Source organism: Platichthys flesus, chromosome 9 (assembly GCF_949316205.1).
Source record: "Platichthys flesus chromosome 9, fPlaFle2.1, whole genome shotgun sequence".
NCBI classification, from domain to species: Eukaryota; Metazoa; Chordata; class Actinopteri; order Pleuronectiformes; family Pleuronectidae; genus Platichthys; species Platichthys flesus.
This window is the reverse complement of record NC_084953.1, coordinates 21507203-21532556: the sequence shown is the minus strand read 5'-3', so window position 1 is coordinate 21532556 and position 25354 is coordinate 21507203. Positions and strand designations below refer to the sequence as shown.

Sequence of the window (25354 nt, the reverse complement as noted above, 5' to 3'; positions counted from 1 at the left end):
TATTATAAAACAAATAGGAAATATGAACATGAAGCAATGTTGACAAAATAAAACCAAACAGGTCACCACACAAACTCAACTTCAAATGAATGATAAGGTTAATGGCTGTGATTCCTGAATGTGTACAAAATTTAAGTGTTGCTCTAGAATCTTAGTTCCACTGCCCCCAGCAGCCAAAGAACCCAACTGTTGCACTTTTTAAAAGGAATAAGATATTTACGAAAAACTGGTTATTTTGCTGAAATCCTTTATTTAAAGTGGTGTACCATACAAATCTCAGACTCAATGTATTCTTACAGAAGGTTTTGACAGTTTCAGGGCCGAGGCCACTTTAAAATGAGGAACATAAACGTTCATGAAGCTTTCTGGGCTGCTGCTGTTCTGAAGAATCACATGTCAGATTATGAAAGATCTCTGCTGCCAAATAAAAGCCCAGTGCAATGATTTAAATTCAGAAAAATCTGAATTTGACTTTTCAAACAGAGTTTTATAAGAAAACCAATAAGACGCAAAATGATTTTTGAAAAGAAAATGTGGTTTAAAACAAGATCTCTGCTCCAACATTAATACTGATCTTTAGAGATGCTGCAGCGTTACCAGCCTTACTATATCAACAAAATGTCTGCCCTGGCATTAGCATTTTTTTATTTCAGGGGCACCTGTTAAAACAAATCCAAATAAAACATAGCATTTCTGCCCCCATGAATAAAAGACCTGCAGAGAACTAAATGGCGGGGTTGGTAAGCTACAGCACTGGGCTACCAAGCATTTCAGGTAACGTGGCTTTCTGTTGGGATTCTCGGATTAAAAGAAGAATTTTGTTTAGCGTACAGAGTACATGAAATCCATGACATGCTTCTGTTAAGTGCCTTCAAGTGCTGTTTAATTGCCGTTGTCAGGGGAGCTAGGCCAGGGTTCTGAGCTACGCCTGCTCAGGGTTGGGCGCCACATGCTCCACGGGTTGTAGGTGCGACTCATCTCAGTGGAGGCTGGTGGCGACGGGGCGGAGCTGTTGACCAGATCAGTCAGAGTTGTGGTGTTGGTAGAGGGAGGAAAAGGGTGTAAGGCTGAATCTGCGCTTGTTGACCAAATGGAGCTGCCGAAGGGCGTGGTCGTGGACCAGGGACTGCGGCTGTTTCCCAGGAGCGACTAAAAAACAAAACATCATAATAGTAGCATGAACAGGAGGTGGATATGTGCGCTGCATTAACACTTAATAAGGGATCTTACTGCAGTCGGGGCAGTGGGTGAGCTGGAGCTGCTGGGCCAGGAGTGCAGACAGTCGGTGCTTGGTATGTCCCAGATGGACGAGGGCACAGGGGGGATCTCGGGCCAGCTCTGCTGAGGCTCAGATGATTTTGCGAGATTCATTCCACTGAAAACTAAAAACAAAGCAACATATTACAGTTTAGTCTGAGTGCAGCCAGTCAAACATACACTGCTTCATCAGTGACCCTGCATTCATCTGTGTGCTCGTTTTTGGCCTGTGGCCCACATGGAATACCTCCTGACAGGTTGAAGGAATTGTTGGGCCCAAAAGCAGAGAATGAGTTGGCCGAATGGAAGTTTGGACTGCTCGCTGTGTCAATGGGACTCCATAATCCAGAGCTGTGGGAGTAAGTACATATATTCAGATGGGATAGGGTCTGGATGTCATGTGTGGATGTATATCATACATATATACAAGTTTTACGTTACCTGTCAGAGCTGTCACTTTCCACTGATGTCATGTGTGGCAAACTCCTTCCTTGGCTGTCAGTTTTACCTGGGCCAGAGCCGCCTGACGAGACAATTTAATTATTACATCTCTCTAATATACAAAACAATAACAGTGTAAGAAGAAGGCATACTCTCTAAAGTGTTAACTGTTGCATATTCACCTGGGCTTTTGTCATAACCAGCAGCTACAGCAGCGAAGGTGGGGTTCCCGTTTTTGCCTGGCAGTGGAGTGGCAGGAGACAGTTTATTTCCTGGGGCCTTCTTCTGGTATACCTCGCTGCAAAAATGTCTGGATTAGTTTCTGGTGTAGATAAAAATACACAGTACCAAACTAGTATGGTTATTATAATAATTAACTTTTTTCAAAGAGTTGGGAAAATGAATATAAAACAACCCAGCTCTATAAATAAATGTTAGTTAATTGTTAAGCTCAGTCAAAGGAAAGTTTCCTGTTGAAAACTGCAGCCAGGTGTCTTGTTGCTCTGTAGGCTGGAGCTGAAAAATGTATAACACATACCTCCTAATTGTAGGAGGTATTAATGGCACGAGGAGAAGAAGGGTGTGTGTGTCAGAGAGAGGCAAAGGGAGAGAGAGAGAGAGAAAGAGAGCGAGAATGAGAGCGAGAGAGAGCGAGAGAGAGAGAGAAAGTTCTGGGACTAACTTCACTCTGCACCATAGATGTTTATAAAAAGCTCTGCATACAATTTATTGGTGATGTTAGGTTGTTTAAGTGACGTGGTGGATACCTGTTACTGTTGAGCACACTGCTGTAGCTGCCTCGGGACAGTGAGGGGGAGGTCGGTGGAGGGGAGCAGGGGGTGGATCTCTTCAGGAAAGGGTCAGCAATAATTGTCTGGAGGGAGATCTGCTGAAGGCTATCTGCTTCTGTGGCACAAGACAAAGATCAATCAGTTTTAGCAAAAGATCGGAATGGGTCAGACAGCTACTGGACACGACAGGATGGTTTCAGGTCTGGACTTACGGACGCTGTTTTTCGAAACAGGCACATCCCACTCTGGGGAAGCAAACTCCTTCTCGCCCTCAGAGCTGCTGCTGTGGCCCGGTTCAGGGGCAGAGCCGCCACTGGACAAGAGTTTGGCCAGCAGAGAGGGGCGCCCGTCGTCCAGCTTCCCATCAACTGACAAAAACAAACGTTTTTGTGTCACAAACACAGCTCGTAATGCCGCGAAAGGCAAAGTCACAACATTCAAGCCAAAGAAAACTCACATCTCTGTTTCTGCAGGGGTTTGGTCTTTGGGAGGTTGGTGAGAGGGTGGAGAGCTTTGGAAGTGAAGCTCTTACGCTTGTTCTCCAGTGGTGTTATATATGGCAGCTCCAGAGAACTGAGGACAGAAGTTATTTGTCAAAACGAGGACAAAAAAACTAACATAAAATAATCGCTGTCACTTTTAATCTTTAACAAACCTGGATTTTTCTGCTTGGGTCTCTTTCTTGGTTGTTCCTTGTTTCTTGGTTTTGGGCTTGATTAGGAAATTTGACGTTTCTTCTTTCACTTTTACATTGGTTACTGTCCTGCCTTTCTTTGTCACTGGTTCCTGAAGGGAACAATGGGAAAGAGATTTAATTACATTCATATTTTAGTGAATGCAGAGGAAGGAGTATATTTGATTAGGACTCTGACATTATAATTTACCTCTCTGATGTTTGTCTCCACATCTGGGTTAGATGTCTCTGTAGTGGTGGAGGAGCTGTCGTCGTTGTCAGCGAGGTTATCTTTAAGCTCGTCTCCCTGAGTCTTTCCTGTTGATTTTTTCTCTTTCTCTTCCTTCTTCTTCTGGGCTTTTGTTTTACCCCGCAGCTTCCCTTTGGATTCCAAGACTGCAAACAACATAAGTTCACACACATTGAAAACCTGTAAATGATTACACAGACGTCCTGCCTCTTCTACTATCAACAGGTAGAAACAAACGTGTGTGTGTGTGTACCTTTGCTTTGTATGGACTGAGAGCTCTGCTCCTGCAGAGCCTCGGCACAAAGTGGCTCTGGGCGATCGAGGTCGCTGTCCATGGCTCCTACCAGATTGGCATATTCTGGATCGTCAGCGCTGAGGGCTCGGTGAGGCACTGACGACCCAGCTAAGTTTTGACTCTGGAGGTCCAGCTGTTTGGTACTGCGAGCCTTGCGGTTGGTTAGCTGGCAGGCTGCTGGAGGACCTTCTGGGCCTGATGTTGTACTTCCTTTGGTTAGCTGAGAGGAAGCAGCTTGCATAGGTGAGCGGCCGAAGCCCATCCTGGACCTCTTGTCTTGGCTGTCTGAGTCGGACAGGGTGCGAGTGTTGCTCTGTCGGCCTCCGACCCGCGCTGCTCCGTTGCTGGACGCATATAATCCTCTGGAGTTCTGGGTTGGGTCACTGTACTCGTTCGATCTAAATGTTTACAGAAAGGTTCTGTTAAATTTCACTGAATCTGCTGCAACTGCTCTCTACAGTCGCCTTTTCACAACAAGTGCTCTATTTTAGCATCGCATACAGAGCACTTTTATAATCTAATCTTAAGGGCCCTTGACACGCTGAGCTAACTTTACAGAGGTAGTACCAACAAATGCTGATTTAACACCGTGCATTAATTACACAATACTTATTACTATTTAAAGTTGAGTTTAAATAGACCAAAAAGTAGGTTTGAACCTTCCGTCTAGAGCCTCTATTCATCATCCAGAATACAAAGACAAGAGCTGCACTGATAAATTGATTAAGTTGATGTCAGTGGTAAGTACCAGACACTCATGCTTACAGTACCAGACAAACCAAAAACTGTGAGCTGTGATTACAGCAGTGAGCGACAGATACTATTGACTTTTCTATGTGTCAGAACCCTTTCATCACAGTGTCAGTTAGACTGATGGAGCATTAGTCCAAGTTTTTTCAGAACAAATCTTTTCTGAGTTAATAACCGACACCCTCCATTCTGCATGTTACACTTACTTTGGATCATTGTGAATTTGCACAATTTCCCTGAGATTAAATGGTCTCCCAGTTTCCAAGGAGGAGTTGGATTCCACAGACACTCGTCTCTTAAAAGGTTCCCAGATGCTCTGAGCCTCCAAGTAGGCTGTGGCAATCACCAACAGAAACATGGAACTGCAGAGACACAAATGCAAGGGAAAACTGTCAGTCAGGTTAAAAAACATTTTCACTAAAGTAAAAACAGGTTAGCTTTTTTTGTTGTCTTGATGTTACAGGTTTATGTAGAGGGACACTTGCCTCATTATGAGAGACACTATGATGTAGAGCTCCAGCTCCCAGCTCGGTCTGGGCAGGGTCCCTGCACACGCAGCTAACATGTGGTAGGGCAACGAGGCATTCAGGACAAACACAAACTCAGAGCCTCCACATGTCACCAACTTGAGCTCCCTGATCACTCGAGACGAAGTGAAGTCGGGTGTAAACCTGTGAGGAAAGGAGGTAAATGTCTTAGTTTAACTAGGAACATGAGCTGTGGCTAATTAAACAACTACATAAGTGGAGGCTGGTTGGAAGGCCAGGTAGGTATCTGTTATTCATGAACGTGTGAGCATCAGGAGGCAGTCGTTTTCTAAAATCACAATGAAGTACTAGTTCAAGATGTAGGTGTAGTTTTCAAATACCATTTGTCTAAATAAAAACATTAAATGTCCTTTACTGGGTGATAAGAAACAACTGGTTATGAGGTGAGCTGTGCAGTGCAGCAAACCTTGGGGAGCTGTATTTATCTCAATATTTTCTAATGCTGTCATTTTCAGAACATGCATAGTGACAGAGCTTGTGCTTGTGCATTAACTGTAAACTTTTCTATTTTCTAACTGATCAAGTAGCTTATACTGATTTGAGCAAGGCTTCTTGTGTTACAGAAGTACAGGCAGACATTTTGTGACAGTAACGACAGGCACAATTAATAACTTAATGGACTGTGTGTTGTAGATAGAAGTAGGTGGGAGTGACAGGAGTGTGGGCGCTGGTTGTAAACTGATAAAAACAAGAATGTAGACAAACAAGAAGTCGCACCCTGACTCTATGAAAGGCTCGACATTGAACAGCTTCACAAGCTTGTATGTTAAAGTTGAAAGTGACTGAACAATGCTCGCCATGGCAGTGAATGTGTCTCGCCACATTCTAAATGGAAACGAAGAGGAAGCAACAGATGGTGTGGCAGCATTATTTCTCATAAGCCACACCAATAATCCGTCAGACATCGACTGGAATCAGCCGTCATCTCCCAAACTGGATCTCTGTTAATGTACAGGATCACTAATGATGTTTCCAAAAATGTATGGCAGAATATTTGGTGGGGGGTAATCAGGTTATATGCATCTACAGCAATCACCATTTATTTAATGTGGGAATATTTCAGCAGTAGGAAGAAACAGACTCACCAATACATCAATATATATATATGCTCTGTGTTGGTGTCACTGAGTACAATCTAATTTAAAAAACATCCTGATAAATATTTTGAAGGAAAATTTCTTATTAATTCAATGTGTTTTTTAACTTTTGGGGGACTTCTTTATAATCTGTAAAGAGATGAAAAATGTACAGCGAGTGTAAGTGTGTCCATCCACGATATAGGACTTAAAGTGATGATGAAAAAGGAGAACTGCGGGGAGCAGGCAGAGGGAGCTGAGAGACACAGAGTCAAGTCATCCTTTTACTGAAGGCTTTCTCATCAGAGGCTGAGGACGAAGTATTAATAGAGCTTGTGGGTGGATGGGCAGAGGCACCAACACGCACATGCGCACACATACGGCAGTGTGTTCACTTACAGTATGATGAGGTCTTTTGAAGCATTTGGCTTGAGTGCAAACTCTTGACAGTTGAGAACTTTGAATCCATATCCTTCACAAGCTTGACCATTGATTTCTGCTGGTCTGATGGTGATCGGGAGCAGACCTGTGTTCTCCACCCTGAAGGTTCTTCTGAGAGTGAAGTTCGGCTCTCTGACTTTTGTCTCTGCAATAAACAAAGGGCAATGATTAATGGACTAATAGCTGCAAACGAGAAACATTTGTTGATTCACAAGGTCATAAATTAATTTAGATTTAGTGTACTTTTATTTTAGATAATGCTTGTGGAAATGTTTTTCCTACTTTTTATTCTGATTAAATCTTTTTATGGGGGTAAATACAATCAACTGCAGAACTGATGCACTTTCTACCGTAGGGACCTTTCTGCATTTTAACAGGAAATGCACCATTTCCTTTATTTTTCTCAAAGTAAGTCAAACTGTGAATAAGCTGCCTTTACTTCCTGTTTTTCATACAGCCTTTTTCCTTAGAAGTTCACTCTTTTCTTTCATCTCTACATCAGCGATTATCATGTTTAGACATGCCCTCACTCACTATCACTTTATGTATTGCATAAACACAAGGATTAGATTTTATTATTTTCTAGTTTGGCTGCAGTCACTATTCATGCTTGAATTTATTATTTTAGAAAGAGCAAAGGATATTATTGGACAGCAATCCAAGAGACATTTTAGATTATAGAGACATCACAAGAAAACAGTGTTTGCCTAATAATGAGGTGTAGGTTAGTCCTGAAAAAGGGTCTCATGTTCCTACAATATGCCAGATTGATACAGAATAATGCAGAATAAAAAAAATAAAGAAATGCAGGCGTTCATGGGTTCTGTGTGTACAAATCAAGACTATATAGACTTATGTTAATCACTGATAAAAATACAGAAAACCTTTCTCTGGTGGCAAGAAGTAATATTTTAAAAAGTAACTGTCTCTTTTGAAAATGTAGTGATTACTTATGATCATGTTGTGAATGCTTAGACTTTCTGGTGCTGACAGATTCTGTCTGAGGTAAAACAGACTCCATGTTCACACTGATCTGAGCCTCAGCAACACAAACTCACTCTCTGTGCAGTCCTTGAGAAAGGCCTCAGTCATCTTAAACCTCAGTGAGCTGCCTTGTCCCGGAGGCTTCCCTGCGACTTTTAGGCTCTCCGTCGTGCCTCGTCCATGAAGTATGATTGTGTCAATCACGGTCAGATTGTTTCTTTACAGATTCCCAGAAAAGCACACAATGTTAAAAGAGAATCACAAATTTACTTAAGGGAATGTTTGGTTAGTTAATAAATAAAAGAAACGTAAAAAAGGCCAGTACCTGACTATGAGGAGAGATGAGACACTGTGGTTGCTGATGGGAGTGAATCTTATACTGAATGACTTAACTTCCCCAGGCAGCAGGAGGAGGTTGTACACAAAGGGTCTGGTTGAGCCCTCTACGAACCCAGAACTGGTCTTTAATAGGGACGTCTGCCAAACAAACAGAGGTTCTGTTAGAGCCAAACACCTTCCACGTGCTGCCTCAGCTACAACAGGACTGTGGTTATTCCAGCCAGCTGATTCTCTAAATCCATGAAGTCCATGATCGAACTTGTAGCACTCACTTGATTTCTATGCACCTGGAACTCAAGCGTGTTTGTGTTGATGTTGATGTTGGACAAATTGCCTAATGGAAACCTGGGAAATAAAGTATATCAGAGTAAGATGAGGGGATAAAGAACAAAAAATGTGCAGTTATTTGTGGAGATTTCTCACCTATCAGCCAGTTTTCCAGAGAACACTGAGGGGTTGGGTAACAGGGCCAAGGGGAGGACCTGGACATAGACAGGGACGTCGGAAGGATTTTGCAGAATCACCTCCTCGTTCTGCAGAGAAAACAGACAGATTTCCAATCTCAGTTTCAAAAACAGAACTTTAACGACACTTTTAAGAATTCCTGAGGTGGATTGATTCTACTCACAGAGGAGCTGTTTGTGTTGGTCAGAGGGAAAGTAATTCGTTGTGAGGAGTTGATCAGTGAGGGCCAGGTCAGGTGAGCGGTTATTTTAGCTTGCACATTTTTTTGAAGGTCTGTGTTGACTTCAAAGATGGCTTCGATCCTTCGGTGAGAAAAGAAACATCTTGTGACATTCTTTAAATGGTTAACCAATGCTGCATATGTAATTTACCAGTACAATCTGATAACCAAAGCCCAACATCACTGAATCACTGTACTTACTTGTGTCCTGTATGTTCTTTCAGCTCTTTCCATCGCCTGAGCAGTTTCTGATGAAAATCTACATCAGCATCCCATATATCCTCCTGTAACGCCATCCCGTGAGGCTTGGACTCAGCTGTGGGGAAAAAAACATTATCATTTAATTTGGACTCTTTAGGCCTATTTAGATCTGATTGCATTAGAGTAGGAGGTGGGGAACATAGCTCTGAGCAGCATTTTAACAATCACAAAATAAGCCAGACTAACTTTTTCCACTAGTACCTCTTACTGAAAATATTAGATGGACCAGCACAAACACTTACAACGACATCACATTTCCCCCCATCATGACTGTTTTACTTATAAATGTTTTGTTAATTATATGACATTACATGTCATTTAGCTGTTGTTTTATCCAAAGCAACTTCCAATTAGTGCATTCAACATCCATGAGGGGCAATTTGGGGTTCAGCATCTTGCCCAAGGAAACCTATGCATCGGCTTGGATTTGAGCAGTCCGTAACAAATAGACAATTTACTAAAAACAGAAAAAGGGGCTGTTATATTTTAAAGCCACAAAGTGAAGTGATGTTTTAAGAGGAGCTTTAAGTGCTGAGAAAAATCTGATTAAGTTAAATGGTGCTAATAACCAGCTCCTCCTATTTCACGTGATGGCTATATGATGATGATCTTTTTTATGTGGAGCTACTTTTCAAGTCTAGGTACCGAAAAACATAAATATCTGCAATAATAACAGGTGTGGAGTGAACAATGATCCACAAACATACTTAGGGTAAGATAAAAAATAAATAAATAAGAAACTAGTACCAACCAGGAAATGTGATGTTAAAAATCAGCCCACATTTTTTAGAGAAATAAATCCAGTTTGAATGTGACATTTGAATGTAACAAACAGTCAAAATAAAAGGAAAAAAAACACTTACATTTAAGCACAAATGGCAGCCCCACATAACAGTGATCACCACACTGCAAGCTGGCATCAAAATAAATATTTGCCACCTGGAAAAAAATATGTAGAAATTAAATAAGATCATGTCTATTAATACAAATATGGCTAATTCTCTGATTTGGCTCCTTGAAGTGTCACTACCTTAGATTTACGCCTGGGCTCCAGCTCATCTTTGTTGTTGCGGAGCCGTTTGTAATAAAAACGTATATCCTCTGTCAGGGAGCGGATCTGCTGCAGCCTCACTTTCTGTGTAAAAGAGCTCTGTATGCTGAAGCTCTGATGAACAACTTTACCCTAAAGAGAAAAAAGAACATGTCAAAAGATTGTCAAAAACACTTTGTGCATTTAACAGGAAGGTACTTTCACGCTTTAATTCATTTTCTATCTGTTGCCAGGGCTGAACTACATCTTAATGTTACTCACAGGAAATGAAGCTGGTAAAATGATGTGGTTGGGAGAGCTGTTTAATGTGCCCACTGCAATGAGAGCTTTCACTGGGATGGTTAATATCTGAAGAAAAAGGACAGGTCAAGTCAACATTAGGCTGAGAGCTGCTTGTGTATAACTTTAAAAGAACATCATCAAAACCACTGATAACCTACCTCATAATCTGTGGTTATATGTATGGCTCCGTCATATGTGCCCTCCAGTGCCTTGGCCACTAGTGTCACTCTGAATGCTGCATAGTATCCAGATGCTAGTATCACCTTTTCGGAGAGAAAATGTTGAACATAAGGTTATTTTTTATTTTTTAAGTACCTCATGGTGCTCTGGGTGATCATTGTACCTAAGCCTATAGCAGTTTTGGAGTGACACTGTAAAGGTCTTACCGTTTTGTGATGGGAAGCTGAATTGTTCTGTAGCTCTCTCAGGCGATTCAGAGCCACTGTTGCGTTTCCCTTCTCTGTCTTCAGCAGCTCCATAGAAAGGCTGTCTCCTGTGACCAGCCAGGACTTAATCTCAAGCTGGAAAAGGGTCAGAAGAAAAAAGTTCTAGTATTTTTTGGGACTTTGATTTGTCCTTTTGCAGGTACACAGACAAAAGAAGGAAAGACAAGTTCTTACATTAGCGAAAAAAACCCTGATTTGCCTGCCACAGCTGTGCTAAAACTCTAAGGTCTGATTTTCTGCATAGAGAGTAAAAACTACTTGTGGTATTACATAACATTTCATTTAGCTGGCGCTTTTAAAGCGACTTACATGGTGCATTCAACCATGAGGGTACAAACCCAGAACAACAGGAATCAAGAAAGTACAATTTTCTTCAAGAAAGCCGAACTACAAAGTGCTATATGCAAATGTCAGCTAAGTGCTACTAAAGTGCTACTTTATAAAAGTTTATTTTATTCAAGGTATAGTTGGACGAGATATGTTTTTAATTTGCGGCGGAAAATGTGTAGACTTTTCTACACATGATTTTGTTGAGTGGTTAGCTTGTAGTGAGGGAGCAACAAGCCGATTGGCAGATGCATAGCAGACATGCGGGGGGGGGGGCTTACACACTTGTGGCAGCACCAGTAGCTCGAAAAATGCAAGCAAGCATGAGGCAAAAGGCGCTGCAAGTTAGAGATGTCTTATGTTATAATAATAAGTGTTCAAATGTTTTGGTTCATAATGAAACTGTGGCTGGACAGTGAATTAATCATTTTGTTATCGGTTGCACCATCTTTTTTACCTCTATTGGATTACTGTTGATAACCACAAATGTGATGCTGCTGGTGTCTGTTGCACTGCGGACACCGAAGTCCAGGAGGTTCTCCTTCAGACTGGGAGGCAGGACCAGGGGCTGTTCATGCCAGGCCACAAAGAACAAACACCATGTTACACAGACATATCTTGACCAAAACATATAATATTTACTCTCTCCTACAAACAAAACACAGGTACTACATAAAGGGTCAAAACTGAGTTGAAACCTGAATATTACCTCTTGGTATGTGTCATACAATATAATATTAGGACATAAAATGTATAAATTCTGTGAGTATATATCAGAAACAATAAAAACAGGCATTGCTGCCTAGGTTGTACTTATTATAGTCATTGAGAAGGAAATTCTGTTTATTCCACAAGTCCTACATGAGGCAGGAGTTAAACCCAGTAGATCTCCGTGCCTGCCATGTTAGCAATGGCATTTAATGTGGTTTGGTAAAATAATCAGCCTTAAAAAAACGACTATGGACTTTGTCAGCTAGTCTGAAAACTGCACTTCACTGCATCAGCGGTTAGTATGTACCTCCAGGAAGCCTGTGTAAGCCCGGACAGGCAGGTGAAACTTTGATGCGTTTGTGATGAGCAGGATGTTGCTGTCTATGTGAATGGAAGGTCGAACCGGCCGGAAGAGGAGGGAGAAGATGTACCGTGACTCATGTTGGGGGATGAGGATCGGTGCACTGAAGTTCTGCACCTAAAATAGAAAGAGGAGATGGTGTCATTTCCCTCTAGGCATATATGTCTATTTATCTATATAATCTGAATGATTTCCGTTAAACCCTTCTACTGGCACTCACATTAAACATGGTTTTGGCCTCTTCGGGCAGGGACACGTTGTGTATCCGAATTGCAAAGTTAAAGGCATTTGTGAGGAAAATGGGTCTGTCCACCGGGTCTACAGGACTGTCCCTGATGTGGAACAATGTCGCTGTGTGGTCAAAGCCCAGGTAGCTGCAAGAAGAGATGACATACCATGTTTTCTTCTATGCAGCATAATACATAAAGGCACCCAGTCTCCATCTACAGCCACAAAATCACTCACCCTTCTAAAACTTCGACCTGGTATGGGATTTCAAGCTTGGAGTAGCTCTTCTCTTTTGCTTTAACGGTTATTTTACCAGAGAACTGATATGGTCTTCTCGCTTTTGAGGCTGCAATGGAAACACATGATGAATAGAGTAGTTAAGTGAGCTGCAAAACGATACCAGGCCCCGCAAGAGGAAGTTGCACAACACCAAGCCAAAAGTGAAAGAAACTGCTAGAGTAAGGAAATGTAAAGCTTCTATAGCTGAACAAGTCAAGAAAACAGTGACTCTAGATGTTTCTGATTGTATATGAATAAAACATATGAAGAGTTTTAAAGGATGTTGATACAAAACATTGATTACACACAGAACTCCCTCTTGACTTCTTAGAGAGGATCTTTCTGTTTCTGATAACCAGTGAAGAGGAAACTAACATGTTCAGAGACTGTGTTGGAAAATAAGCATGTCATTGCACTTCCTTAAGACATGTCTTTCATGTTGTATAGTTAGTAGTGGGTGGCAATGGAGGAAGTATATGGTAGGTGCAACTATGTCAAAAAAAGCAAAAAGCATCTTGAACTATTGCCTTGAGTTGGTATGCCTCCACCAACAAGTCAAGTTTACATTTGTGTAAGTACAAACATATGTAGAGGGAAGTCTTTAAGGAAACTGAATCAGTATTGAGCACATCTTTACCATTATTACTATATTCATTCAGGAGTTATGGACAAGAAATATATCTACTTAATGAGATACTGAATTCACCAGAAGGTGATGGCAAAATGACCACACGATTAACAATATGTATAATTCAAGATACGTAACCACACATACATTTTAGAAGAGCAATTGTAAATTATTGGTACATAAACACAAAACTTACCATCAAAACTAATACTTGCTACTTTGGTATATCTGCTCTCTCCTGCTTTTAGCGTGACTGCCTTGAAATCCACTGTGACTGCTTCATTTGATGGTGTTGTACGTACACTCTGAAATTATGAGTGGTAAGCATTAGGTAAGATAACAATTTAAGCAAATCAATTTTTAAAGTCTTCCAAGGAAACCTACTGTAATTGGAACATCTTTTGTTCCTGAATTTAATAGGTGTAGATTCAGCAGTTTTGGACGATCTGTAAAAAAAACAAAACAGATGGGAAATGATAATGAGCAAAGGAAGTCCGGAAAATACTATATTATTGAAAACTGCAAATTGTATCTTTGTCCGTACCTTGCGAACGCAGCGTACCGAAGTCAAGCATCTCTGTGGAGGAGTATATGCCAGGGGCTGTAGGGAGTGAAAAAAAAAAAAATATCAAAGCTGAAATACAGATAAAACTTCATTGAGAGTTAAAGACAATAAGCCTCATTCACCAATATCGCCTTAAGAATTTTCTTAAATTTGTATTTTTCTAAGAAAACTCTACGTCAGATTCATAACACGTTTTTAAACTTCAGAATTGTTTGTATCTGTCTTCTTATATTGGTAAAGGACATGTCTTTGTAATATGAAAGTGTGGGACAGTTTTTACCGATTACCATAGGTAAATGTTTTTTATTTATGTTTGAACAAAAGTGTTTTGTGGACTCAAACACCTCACCCACTCCTGCATTGGCATAGTGGTGGGTAGATAATTAGTAAAATCAATATTCATTGTTGGGTGAACTATCCCTTTAAGAATAGTTGGTGAATGAGGCCCAATGTCCTGTTAGTAAAACACACCTGACGTGACCTCCACCTCTACAGGCAGGATGATGAACTGGTCCTCGTTGGGGGCGTTGGTTTTAATTCTGATGAAAGCCGTGTGGTTGTCTGCATCTCTCGATGAGAAGCTGGCTCTCATCACCCCTTTTGTCTCAAACGGAGGAATCTCCTGAAGGCAGAAGGTCAGCATGGGTAACCTGGTCTCAACTGTCTGTAACCAGCTCTGGTTTTCAAATCGAAAGATAACTCAGGAACGACCAACAACAGGAAGCGGTGACATGAAACTCACCCACAATTTTCCAGTGCCTCCTTGTTGACCTGTGGGCAGCTCCAGATGTAGATCCCCACCACTCGAGTACATCTCAACAACCTGGAGCAGAGCAGAAGAAAGCAACACACACAGACATGACAAATCAATCTAACTGTGTATAAAAAAGAACTCAAACACATGCAAATATAACCATCAGAGAGTCTCATTTCCCCAGGTTACCTGCAGTGGTTCACTGTATGGGTTGTGGATGTGTATAAGAGGTGAAAAGCTGCTGTTTACTGGGACTCGAGCCCCAATGAAGGGCCGCAGTCTGTAGGGGTTTGGGATGCCGACCCCAAAAACCTTCCAGACAGAGAAGGAAAGAAAAGGATTTGTTAGTAGCACTTTTGATAATAAAAAAATACTTTAAAAAACTGCTTGATTCAAGTCTGTACCTGGTATGTAAACACTCCATGATGTGATGTATTAATAAATAAAGTGTTCTCAACATTCCCAACCACTCGAGCGAGAAACACTACATCAAATGATGTGTTCCCTCCTGGTGGAATTATCTGTTGAGAGAACGGATGACACAGAGCCACACACATACAGATCAAAATATGGTTAAACACTTTTTAACAAAGAACATATTAAGGCCTCAAACATTTACTGACCCCACAACCGCTTGGCTAATAACCACAAAGATCTTAACACTTGTCCACAACACCTGACCTTAAAGGTCACTGCTAGGAAAACATAACAGCTACACTCTAACTTTAGCATTTCGGTGTTGACTGTAGTAGCAAGTGGTGTCTGTTCTAGAGTTTTTGCTGCAGATACCTCTGAATTCTTTCCTGCCAATTCCTACCAATATGAAAAAGAAACAGAAAAAGAAAAGACATGTAATGTAATGAACAAGCTCCAGAATAAAGGAAGAAGCTTATTATATCTTGTTATAAACACTACAACAACCTAAGGCCTCTTGGCCTCACGTCTACATGTTGTCCCCTGATGTAACAGCACAGAACAGAACAGATCTTGTTGTGTCATCGTCGCTGCTACAAAATGTTCAGTCTTAAACATGCAGATAGTGAACGGTGCGAGAAGCCGGTGGAATTTAGAATAACCTTGCAACACATTTACTTCATTTTGAGATTAAGTAGATTAAGACTTGGAAGTGCTGATGTTAAAAGATAAAAGTATTACACTGTAAGTTTATAATGGCAAGTACATCATTCAGGAATCTTCATTTTCGTCACAGCAGCACGACTAGGCTGTCCCATTTCAAAGGCTCCCTCTAATGGGGCAGACAAACACTTTCCTTTACCCCCCCACAAAGGCTCCAAAGGGTGGCTCCTTCCCGGCCAAACTTATCCCAGTGTTCAATGCGCTTCAAAAAATGTTGTGTCCAATGCTTTAGTTTTACGCATCAGCTCAACCAAACACCCGACATTACATGTGTTAAACATCCAAAGAGGCATTAAAACGTTCTCATTATGTCCAACGAGAGAGTGACGCTTGTATCAGGAATCCTCTGACGCCCAGACCAGATTTGAGACATATTTATATAAATGTACATTCTTCTGCCTTCTTATGTATTGTCAACACACTAACATCATGATTATCTTCCTTAATCGAGATGATAGACAATCCTGTACTTACATCTTTAGTACAAATTTTACTTCCTTTAGTTAACATTTGATTGAAGCTCTAGTGAAAAGTGAAAAACTCACTGCACCTCTTCCCTCTGCTCCTTAAAACTTATTTCTCTGGTTACGGCATAATAACCGAAGGCCAATCAGATAAGCAGCATGTTATCTTCTATAACAAATCTCTACCAAAGTGTTTTGCTGGAAATGTGAACTTCACACTAATATACAAAGCTTCTGTACAAACACATCCCATGACAGAGGACTAGAGACCTTTGGTTGTTATTCTCCCAACCGCACTTATTTTCCACTGGTGTTAGACTCGTGTGTACTGCAGTTAAATTTATTTTTACATTCCACACATGTCTGTTGTAAGAAACAATGAATACATTTATTCATAGTGCCATAACTGATTTAAGGTTTTCCTCTCAGTATGATTTTTCGAATCTTGGTGTACAGCCAGTCTACAATGTTAGAGAAAAAGAGCTGTTCATATTTGCAATGTGTCTGTTGGTGGGTGAATGGCAGTAAACTGTACTATAAGGTGCTTTGGTTGGTCATCAAGGTTAAAAAAGGGCTATATTATTACAGATATTTACCATTCATCTTACTGTGAGGTTTGCCATGAAGTGTTTTCCATAAGATTTTAATATAATATACAAATATGTGGAAAAACAAGAAAACACTCATGTCCCATATTACAACTCCTTGTCAGTGCCTCACTGAAACACGTATGCTATGTTTGCGGCTAAAGTGACAGAACGGGCCTTTCCTGTTAAGGGAGTCTTCACATGAAGCACAGAAAACATGATATATTTGCTAATATAAGAAACTATATTTTGGAATCAGATTACTGTAAAAAGCCAAGTTCTATGTACTGGGACCTTCACCTCAATGAATAATAAAATACATTGAAAGACAGTTTACGTAGATTAACTTTCCTGGTGGAGTTATGTTGTGTGTTTAAATCTCAATTTAAGCAATCTTTACTTTATTAAAACTTACATTGTGCTATGCCAGATGCTTGACATCCCTTGATATTATTGCCGTTTACGTTTTTCTAGTTTTATTCCCTGTTTTAACACTGTCACTCATCGTGAGTTCATTGGTGTGGTCACATGTTTAAGCGGCTCATGTGATTTGCATCAAAACTCCCAACAATATTGTAAGTGTCTAAATAAAGTGTCTGAATAAAGTAATCTATCTATCTATCTACATGAAGGAGATCCCAGACTACTAGAGGTTACTCTAGTTTAAAGCAAAAAAAGAAGAAGGAAACAGCTTATCTTGTCACTGTGTCCTCACCTGTAGTTCGTTTACAATGAATATACCATTTATTAATTAGTATTTAAAATGTCTTATGAAGCATGATGATTAAATAACAGTGCGATTAACACGCAGCCATGTGACTAAATATCAACGGAGCTGTTTTTCTTTCATAGATAAAAAGACTTCTTATGAGATAACGATTTGACAATTTAGCTGGGGACAAAAATCTTTTAAAAAGCAAATTTTAAAATGATATGTACTTACCCTATTCTGGAAAAAGGATGCGTGAAAATGTGCTGTCGTCGCTGATATTGATATCAAACTTATTTCTTCTGGGCTAGGATTATGTAAATAAACTTTCTCCATTTTTGGCATTCCAACAGGCCTATAAATGAGGATAGAAAACATTTGTAAGAGCAAATAAAACAATACATTTAAAGAAATTAGAAATTAATCAAAGAGGAACCATGCTGGATATCAGATATTAACAGACACTGATATTATTTCCATGGATGAAATATGAGAGTTTACATTAATATAAAAACTTTAAAGAATTTAATTATTTCTATCACTGCAGAAGAGAGAAAGAAAGGAAGGAAATGTCAATCGGGGTCAGTAGGTGTATGTCTGTCTCAAAGGTTCCTAAACAGAGTTTTCTAAATTAAATTTCCTTTGAGATTCATGACAAACAAACAAAATTCTGCATTTGATTTGAAAAAGGACAATAGCGGTGGTTTTGCATGTTATTATCCATCAGCTGCGGATAGTGTACTTTGATTTATTTAATATCAACGTGGTATGAAAATATGCAGGGACTTGAAACATGGGGAGTCTCCTTACTGCAAATAGACAAGCTTGATGAAATAGCTATGGCTGGAAAATAAAAGCCTATTAGCCAAGCCAATTATCACAGATGTTACTTCTGAGTCAATTAAATGAACCCTGATATATCACCTGTGCAGTCTTTTGAACAAAGTAGATAAAGAAGCGTGTGGTTCCACCAGCACATCATCATCATCTTAACATAATTTACAGTGCATCTGAAGTTGAGCTTCTGTGCATGGGTTGATATTTTGACACTGCTAACTAAAATCCTGCCGTTGATTCATGGGAATTGGTGACGGGGTAAAAATAATATCTCAAGGTTTCATTTTCATGTCCTCCAAACACTCACAATTGATAAGTGACTCATTTATTGTTGCAGAAGGGCGGAGGAGGACAGGCTGTCGACAGCTGGACTCCTTACTTGAACCCATGCCTCTCTAAATGCAACTGAATGATTTTCACTCTGCAACCTGCCAATCGACTGTAGGCTGCACTTGAAACAGGGAAATACTAAATGGGTGTGCACCTACTGTCAAGAGTGGAATGTGCACTAATAAGTAGGACAAATACGAAGCAAGGGCTGAAGTAAAAAAAAAAACCTGTTGAAGTGCATTCCATGGAAGGCTAAAGTACTTCCTGACATCTGTTTATTATTGACTATTTCAAGTGTGTCGCTCCTGAGTAACTCAAAAGTTTCACTTATGTCTGTCAACTGTCCAACTGGTAAATGTTGTTTAGTAATAATAAAATTAGGCTTTTAATTATGTTTGAGAAAAATATTCCCTCAAAATACAACTTAAGATAACCTCTTTATCCCTATAAAAACAACTTGAAATGTATTAAAAGCAGCAGAGTCTGTCACACAATAATAAATGTTATCAAAGCAGAGATGACGAAGACGAAAAAGAGTCAAATCAAGTAGGAAACTATGACTCACTGTTCGTGAAAATCCAACATTGGAGGTTCAAATCGTATAGGTCGACAGTTCCCACGGTGCGGGGACGTGCTGTAAAAGACAGGAACAATTGACAGCCACAGCAGCAAGCTAGGAAAAATACTATCCATGGTTGTGTGCGTTTTAAACAAATGGGAAGCTAAAAGCACACACAGACACCAAAGTCTGCGTCCTTTTTTTCACAATGCATTAAGCGGAGCATGGGACCACTCCCAACTGTGGTGCACTATTTCCATATGTAAAACCTCTGTGAAAATCCATAAAAAGAAATTAGAAGACCAAAAAATATAAAAACGCATCTCTTCTGGTCACCTTCGGAGAGCTGCCTCCCTCGAACAAAGGCAAAACGTTTTGAGGATCGGTTGCACCCGCCTAGTTGTAGAACATAACTGACCAAACCTGTTCAACAACAGGTGTATCTTAACAATAAACAAGGCCGTCCCTAAAGAGAGCCAACCTCTCTCTTTGTAATAAGAGCATCTACAAATATCTACTGAAAAAAGGCATTCATTGGCGATGCAGGTGTGGTGCATAACTGGTCTGACTCATTTAATGGTCGAAAGGGAAACACCTTTATTTTATGTGTATTCTTTTTACCCAGAATATAGCAAACTATTTATGAATATTACAAAAGATATGAAATGCAAGACAGAAATGTTTAATTCTCCAATTTTTGGCACAATAATAAATGCAGATCCTCGAGGACTTCACTCAAGATGTATTTACATTAACATCACCCCAGAGTAACACAATTTAGCAGGGATCAATTTCACCTATTTACTACCAAGCCTAACATGTACAGGGGCAGACAATGGTGGAGCTCGCAATAGATGGGGTGGATTTCCGTCCCCTGAGGAGCACAGCAATCCACACCGAATCCCAAACCATGCAGAGTTCATCCGGGATAATCTGTCATCTACAGCCTGCTGTCCCATCTCTCATTAATATAACAACTACTGACAAAATTCTTGTGAGATTAAGAATTTAGATGGATCCTGGCTGTGAATTCTATGAGGCCATTTGCTTGCTGCTTCAGAGCTAATGTGTTGAATGTCAGCGTGTAATTGGAGTAGCCGAGGAGATCATGGGGAGGGCAGTGCCCCTTGGCCTCAGGATCTGCATATGTCCAGCGTCAGGGTAACATTAAGACAACTGGCACATGAAAAAAGTTATTGTGAAAAGCATCTTTGTTCCTATGGAAGTAACAAGTGTGTTGAAAGTGTCCTTTATAAAAGAGGAGCATACCGAGTACAGATGAGATTAACAAAAAAGGAATCCCAAACATGACACACATAATGGGGAAATTGAACAGTTAAAATGTCTCACATTCACACAGTCAAACTGAAAATGACCACAGCCCTAATTTGAGGGAGTGGTCATGCAATGCCCTAGCAAGATAAACCTTTCATGGTTTAGAACTATGTACAATATAAATAGTTAAGGCTCACTGTATGTTGCACCCGGACAACTCACATGTGAAAAATGAAAGACACTAGAGGAGGGCTTATGACATGTGGAGGCTATAAAACCTGATGAGAAAGGTTGACTTATAAAGTCATGTCAGGTCGTATTGGATGTTTGTCTAAAACTGACATCTCAAAGTAAACTATAATGTCCCTGAACAACTATCCTGTCTGAGTGTTAGTGTCTGCTTTAGAGGCACTTAAGCAATCCTGACTGTGAGGCAATGTGACATGACCATGAACACTTGTCAGTACAAGAAGTTCCTGCTCTCGTTCATTAGGCCGGACAAAATAACTTTTTTGGTGTTTGTTCATTTGACCATGCTGAATGATAATAACTTTAACAATTTGTTACAGTACAATGTCAATGTTTGTTACTTTTCTTTGTTTTTGAGCGGGGAGAAAAATGGTGTGTGCTACTATGTCAGGTTTTGCTATGTCAGCCTAGGTCAACAACTCCTCAGGCTGTACTTAAAGTTTCCACAGTTTATATGCGTTACAGCAAAATGTTTCAATAGAATTCCATACAGCTACAGCACCCAGAAGATGAATAACCACAGCACCTGTCTACCTGACTACACCCTAACTACTACATGGGGAATTTAAACACAAACATCTGATCTGGGTGCAAGAGTGGAAGATGTTTCTAAATGAAAAAAGAAAACATACCTTTGTTGATGATATAAACTAAAATCAATGTCAGATTCTGCCTGTAAAAACAGAAGAATACGGAAAGTCATGTTTAGAGGGCTGGCATATTTCAATTTTAAACATCAATCAAATTACCTTATTTATTTTGTTCTGTTATATTTGACATCAAGGTGACAATAGTAAGTTAGTTGACTTACCTGTAAAAGGCTTCCTTCGCCAAAATGTAGAACTTCTAGAATTGTGTCTGACTGAATGAATGCTGTAAAAAAAAATAAGGGGAAAATCTTTTCAGTAACTCAACCTTCATCATCATGGAAAAATGACAATCTGTTGATAATTTTAGTGTGGAGCATTTTACAAAACATGAAGCACTACAGCTTAATTAAATAAAATGTTGCGTTCATTTATTTAAAGAGTTTTGAGTGGCATAAACATAAACCTATTTCAGATGGTACAATGCAGGCACTAGTTCAAATAGTACAGAAAAGCGCAGAGAGATTCTAATATACTTTAATGTCAGATAAAATAATACATTATTTAAAAAGCTCTCTTTTGGCAACTCCTTCCAAATCTCGAATGGGAAGGTCAGATGTTCGCAGTCATCATATCTTCTGAACCACAGAGTAATATACTGGTTGAGATAACTCCCTGCTTGAACTTTAATCTCTGGTACTTTCTATGAAGACAAGAGTCAAGAGAAAGCGGCGCCACATGGTGTAGAACTGTATCTGTTCCACAACTTCCACAATGAACACATAACATACACATCTATTTCCTTCCGGACTTCACACGGTGTCAGTCCATCAAGTTTTTTGTAGTACACCCAACCATTCTTAAGCTGTATTAAATAGGCAGTAACTACATTATCAACACAAGGGTTACAGGACAGGATGTATCTCTGATTGATTCTTTCAAAGTATGAATCTTTCAGAGTTTAAAACTAAACCTGCTAGTCAGCATTTATTATGCTTTCTCTTTACTGAGAGGCTTTTCACCCGACACCATCTATGTGCCCCTGCTTGTTTGTCAGGAGTGCATCTCACAAAGAAAAATGTAGACCTCTTCTACCATGAATTAGCATTTACTATTTATTTTGAATAAATTTCCACTTGCAATTTTGTAATTTTCTCTCATTTAATTAATCTCTTTTGAGTACGTATAAAGCGGTTAAAAAAAAACACCTTTCCTGCTGTACTACCACGGTGAAACATACGAGAAAAAAATGAGAAAGATGTGTTGGAACTTAAACTACCACCGCACTTGATGCAAGTCGACGAAAAGAAAAACTTACTTTCCCATCACTTCAAATGAATACTTCCCTTTTTGCACAGCATTTGCATCGAGGCAGACACAGCACAATTGTTAGAGTGGCATCGTCTCAAAATAAACAGCAAACACAAAACACACCCACAATTGATAACTAATGTCAGAACGGCTTTAACAAATTTTAGTCAACGGTCACATTAGTTACTCAAGTGCAGGGACACTACAATTGAACAAACTGAAAGGCAATCTTGAGATTTTATCATTTCCTCTTGGCACGGACCTGACTAAATGTACACATATTTGAAATAGTGAACCCTGACTCCATTTTCTAGGCTTGGTAGTGTTGATGTTGGCAGAAGAATGATAAAGTTGGACTGTGGTGCAAGATACAGGACACCAGGGTAAACGATTTAAAGGTTCAGTGTGTAGAATATAGTGAGATCCAGTGGTGAAGTTTCATGTTGGAGCTGAGGACCCCTCACCTCACCCCTCTTCCAAACTTGAAAGAGAACCTGTGGCAGCCTTCAGTTGTCATAAAAACTCAAAGGTGCTTAGTTTGTCCTTTTTAGACTACTGTCAAAACATGGCGACCTCCGCAGAGAGGACCCGATCCTGATGCAAATATTACGTATTTAAACATGAAAGGGCCCATTCTCGGGTAAAGAAAACAACAATTAGTACAATGTAAATAATTACACACAAGTGAAAACATTACTAGGATCATTTTGTATTAATTTTCTCCCAATAGATCCCTCTCGCTGGACCTTTAAACACACCGGGCACCTTTTAGAAGTTGCCACAGGCACTAACCCGCTAACCACTGGTATACTGGATGTGACAGCTGAACACCTAGGTCACAATGGATAAATAACACACGGCTGGTCCGTGCCAAGCTGGAGCAAAGCCAGGGTCAAATCAAAAACGCTCAGCCACGTTTACAGATAACTGTCAACTGACGGTTTGAAACATTTCCTCCACCGAAGCCAGCATGAGGAAGTAACGTTAGGTGGGCTGTCTGCCACAATGTTCTCAACAAGGTTCCCGATTGCCACATCTCCTCATTTGCGAGCATTAACCTCACACCGACGCGAGCTAACATACATACTAGCAATTATGCTAAAGCTGCTCTTCCCCGTATCTGCCCTGTGCTGTTTTGTTTGCTAGGCAGTGTTAGCCCAACTTAGCCATATATGGACGGGATAAAATGACATGACAACAAGCTACACACGAAGCTAGCGTTCACTGCAACGTTAAAGGCCACATAGGGCTAACTAACGGCAGCACTTTCAGTACGAACTCAGACGTCAGCCCACCCCCTTAATGAACTGTGGCTCATAGTAAAATACATTTAACAAGGCTGGAGTTAATGTTAGCTGGCTAGCTGTGGTAAAGTTGGCCCGCTGAGGTAACCTCAACCGACACTTGATTGAAAAATGCCTGCGGAAGTTAGCGCGAGCTAATGCGGACGTTGGCAGCTAAATTACAAACCTTGTTTATTCGCCCGCGTCGCGTGGATAAAAGCAATAAATATAATCCTGAATAATCCGATACACGGTGCTCTTCTTCCTGTGTGGGACTGGCGACAGCTCGGGACTCTTTCTTCACTCGCCATGCTGCAAACCTGTCTGTTACGATAACAACCGAGCTTGTGTGCGGACATGCCCGTGTAAACCTCCGCTGACTCTGTCAATCATAGCCGCTCAGAAACCCTGGAGCTCCGCGGCAGCAGAGACTACAGTCCTGAGAGGAGGAGGCTGCGGCCTGCGTCTTCTTCTCTTCCTCTTCCTCTTCCTGCGTGACGCGGCACCGCGCGGTGGGCTGCCGCTGCTGCTGCTGCCTGCTGCAGCGGAGGCAGCGAGACCCAGCGACCGTCAGCTGCTCCAGACCACTGGTCACCTGGTTCTACAGGTCCACACCGGGTCTGCTGCGTGCTGGACCTGGTGGGTTCATTAACTCAAGCAGCAAAAGTCCTTGAAAATCAACACATTAACTCAGTTGATGCATTAACTGCATCCAACTCGGAGGATTTGGCTGATTCATCCAACTTGCGAAATGCCCAGTGTTTGTTAGATGAGATAGACAGACAAACCGACCGACAGGCAGACATACAGGCAGACAGACAGGCAGACAGACAGACAAACCGACAGACAGGCAGACAGGCAGGAAGACAGATAGACAGATAGACAGACAGACAGACAGGCAGACAGACAGACAGACAGGCAGACAGACAGACAGACAGACAGGCAGACAGACAGACTAACCGACAGACAGACAGACAGACAGACAGACAGGCAGACAGGCAGGCAGACAGACAGACAGACGGAAGTATAAATGTAGATAATGGAAGTTTTGAGGTGATAGAAGTAGAATACGGCAACACAAGTAACTGAGCCTGACTACTGATAACAAATATAACCACAGATTTAAAGATGAATAACTGAAGCTATACAAAATAGTGCATTAGACTAGACTGGTTCAGCAGAGGTAAGTGTGTTTAAGTGTGAAAACAGTGCAATGCAGTGCAGCTTGACGCTGGTTGGCTCATTCTTTCTGAATCTGTAAAAGTGACCTGGAGAAAATGAGCTGTGGCAAGTGAAGAGCGTTAATGTGAGAGTGAGATTGTCTTGATAATGGCCAAAGTATAGTGAGAATACAGCAGGAGATCTACCTGATGATTCACCACGAGCCAGAAGGCATTGTGAGCAGACATGCAAAAAAAATAAAATAACACAACATCTCAGGATGAAAAATGTCTGCCATAACACAAAGACTTGGTGATAAGTGACAACACCAGTGTCATGTGCTGAAAAACAAAAACTTGTGATCACCACAGCACAAATAATACCTTATGTCCTGCCTCTGCCTACCACTCCTTACCAGAACGCTGTGGAGAGTTGTGTCTTG

General features: G+C 40.7%; 1 protein-coding gene across 1 annotated transcript; it reads right to left on the bottom strand.

Annotated features, from left to right (window-relative positions):
- Positions 1–230: 230 nt before the first annotated feature.
- On the bottom strand, positions 231–24237 carry tmem131 (transmembrane protein 131). The gene is made up of 41 exons (XM_062395500.1): positions 23939–24237; positions 21382–21443; positions 21203–21243; positions 19053–19121; positions 17555–17675; positions 14828–14944; positions 14613–14735; positions 14412–14492; positions 14141–14291; positions 13649–13705; positions 13489–13550; positions 13301–13409; positions 12435–12543; positions 12190–12343; positions 11916–12086; positions 11355–11465; positions 10511–10645; positions 10283–10387; positions 10104–10190; positions 9822–9974; positions 9655–9730; positions 8732–8846; positions 8474–8612; positions 8269–8378; positions 8118–8190; positions 7832–7983; positions 7581–7723; positions 6481–6667; positions 4943–5128; positions 4664–4819; positions 3666–4105; positions 3374–3558; positions 3145–3275; positions 2947–3062; positions 2702–2857; positions 2466–2604; positions 1881–1996; positions 1699–1780; positions 1505–1608; positions 1231–1382; positions 231–1149 (listed from the first exon to the last, which is right to left on the bottom strand). Exons 1-41 carry the CDS (start codon positions 24108–24110, stop codon positions 883–885), a joined length of 5415 nt encoding a protein of 1804 aa, XP_062251484.1. The 5' UTR covers positions 24111–24237; the 3' UTR covers positions 231–882.
- Positions 24238–25354: the final 1117 nt, after the last annotated feature.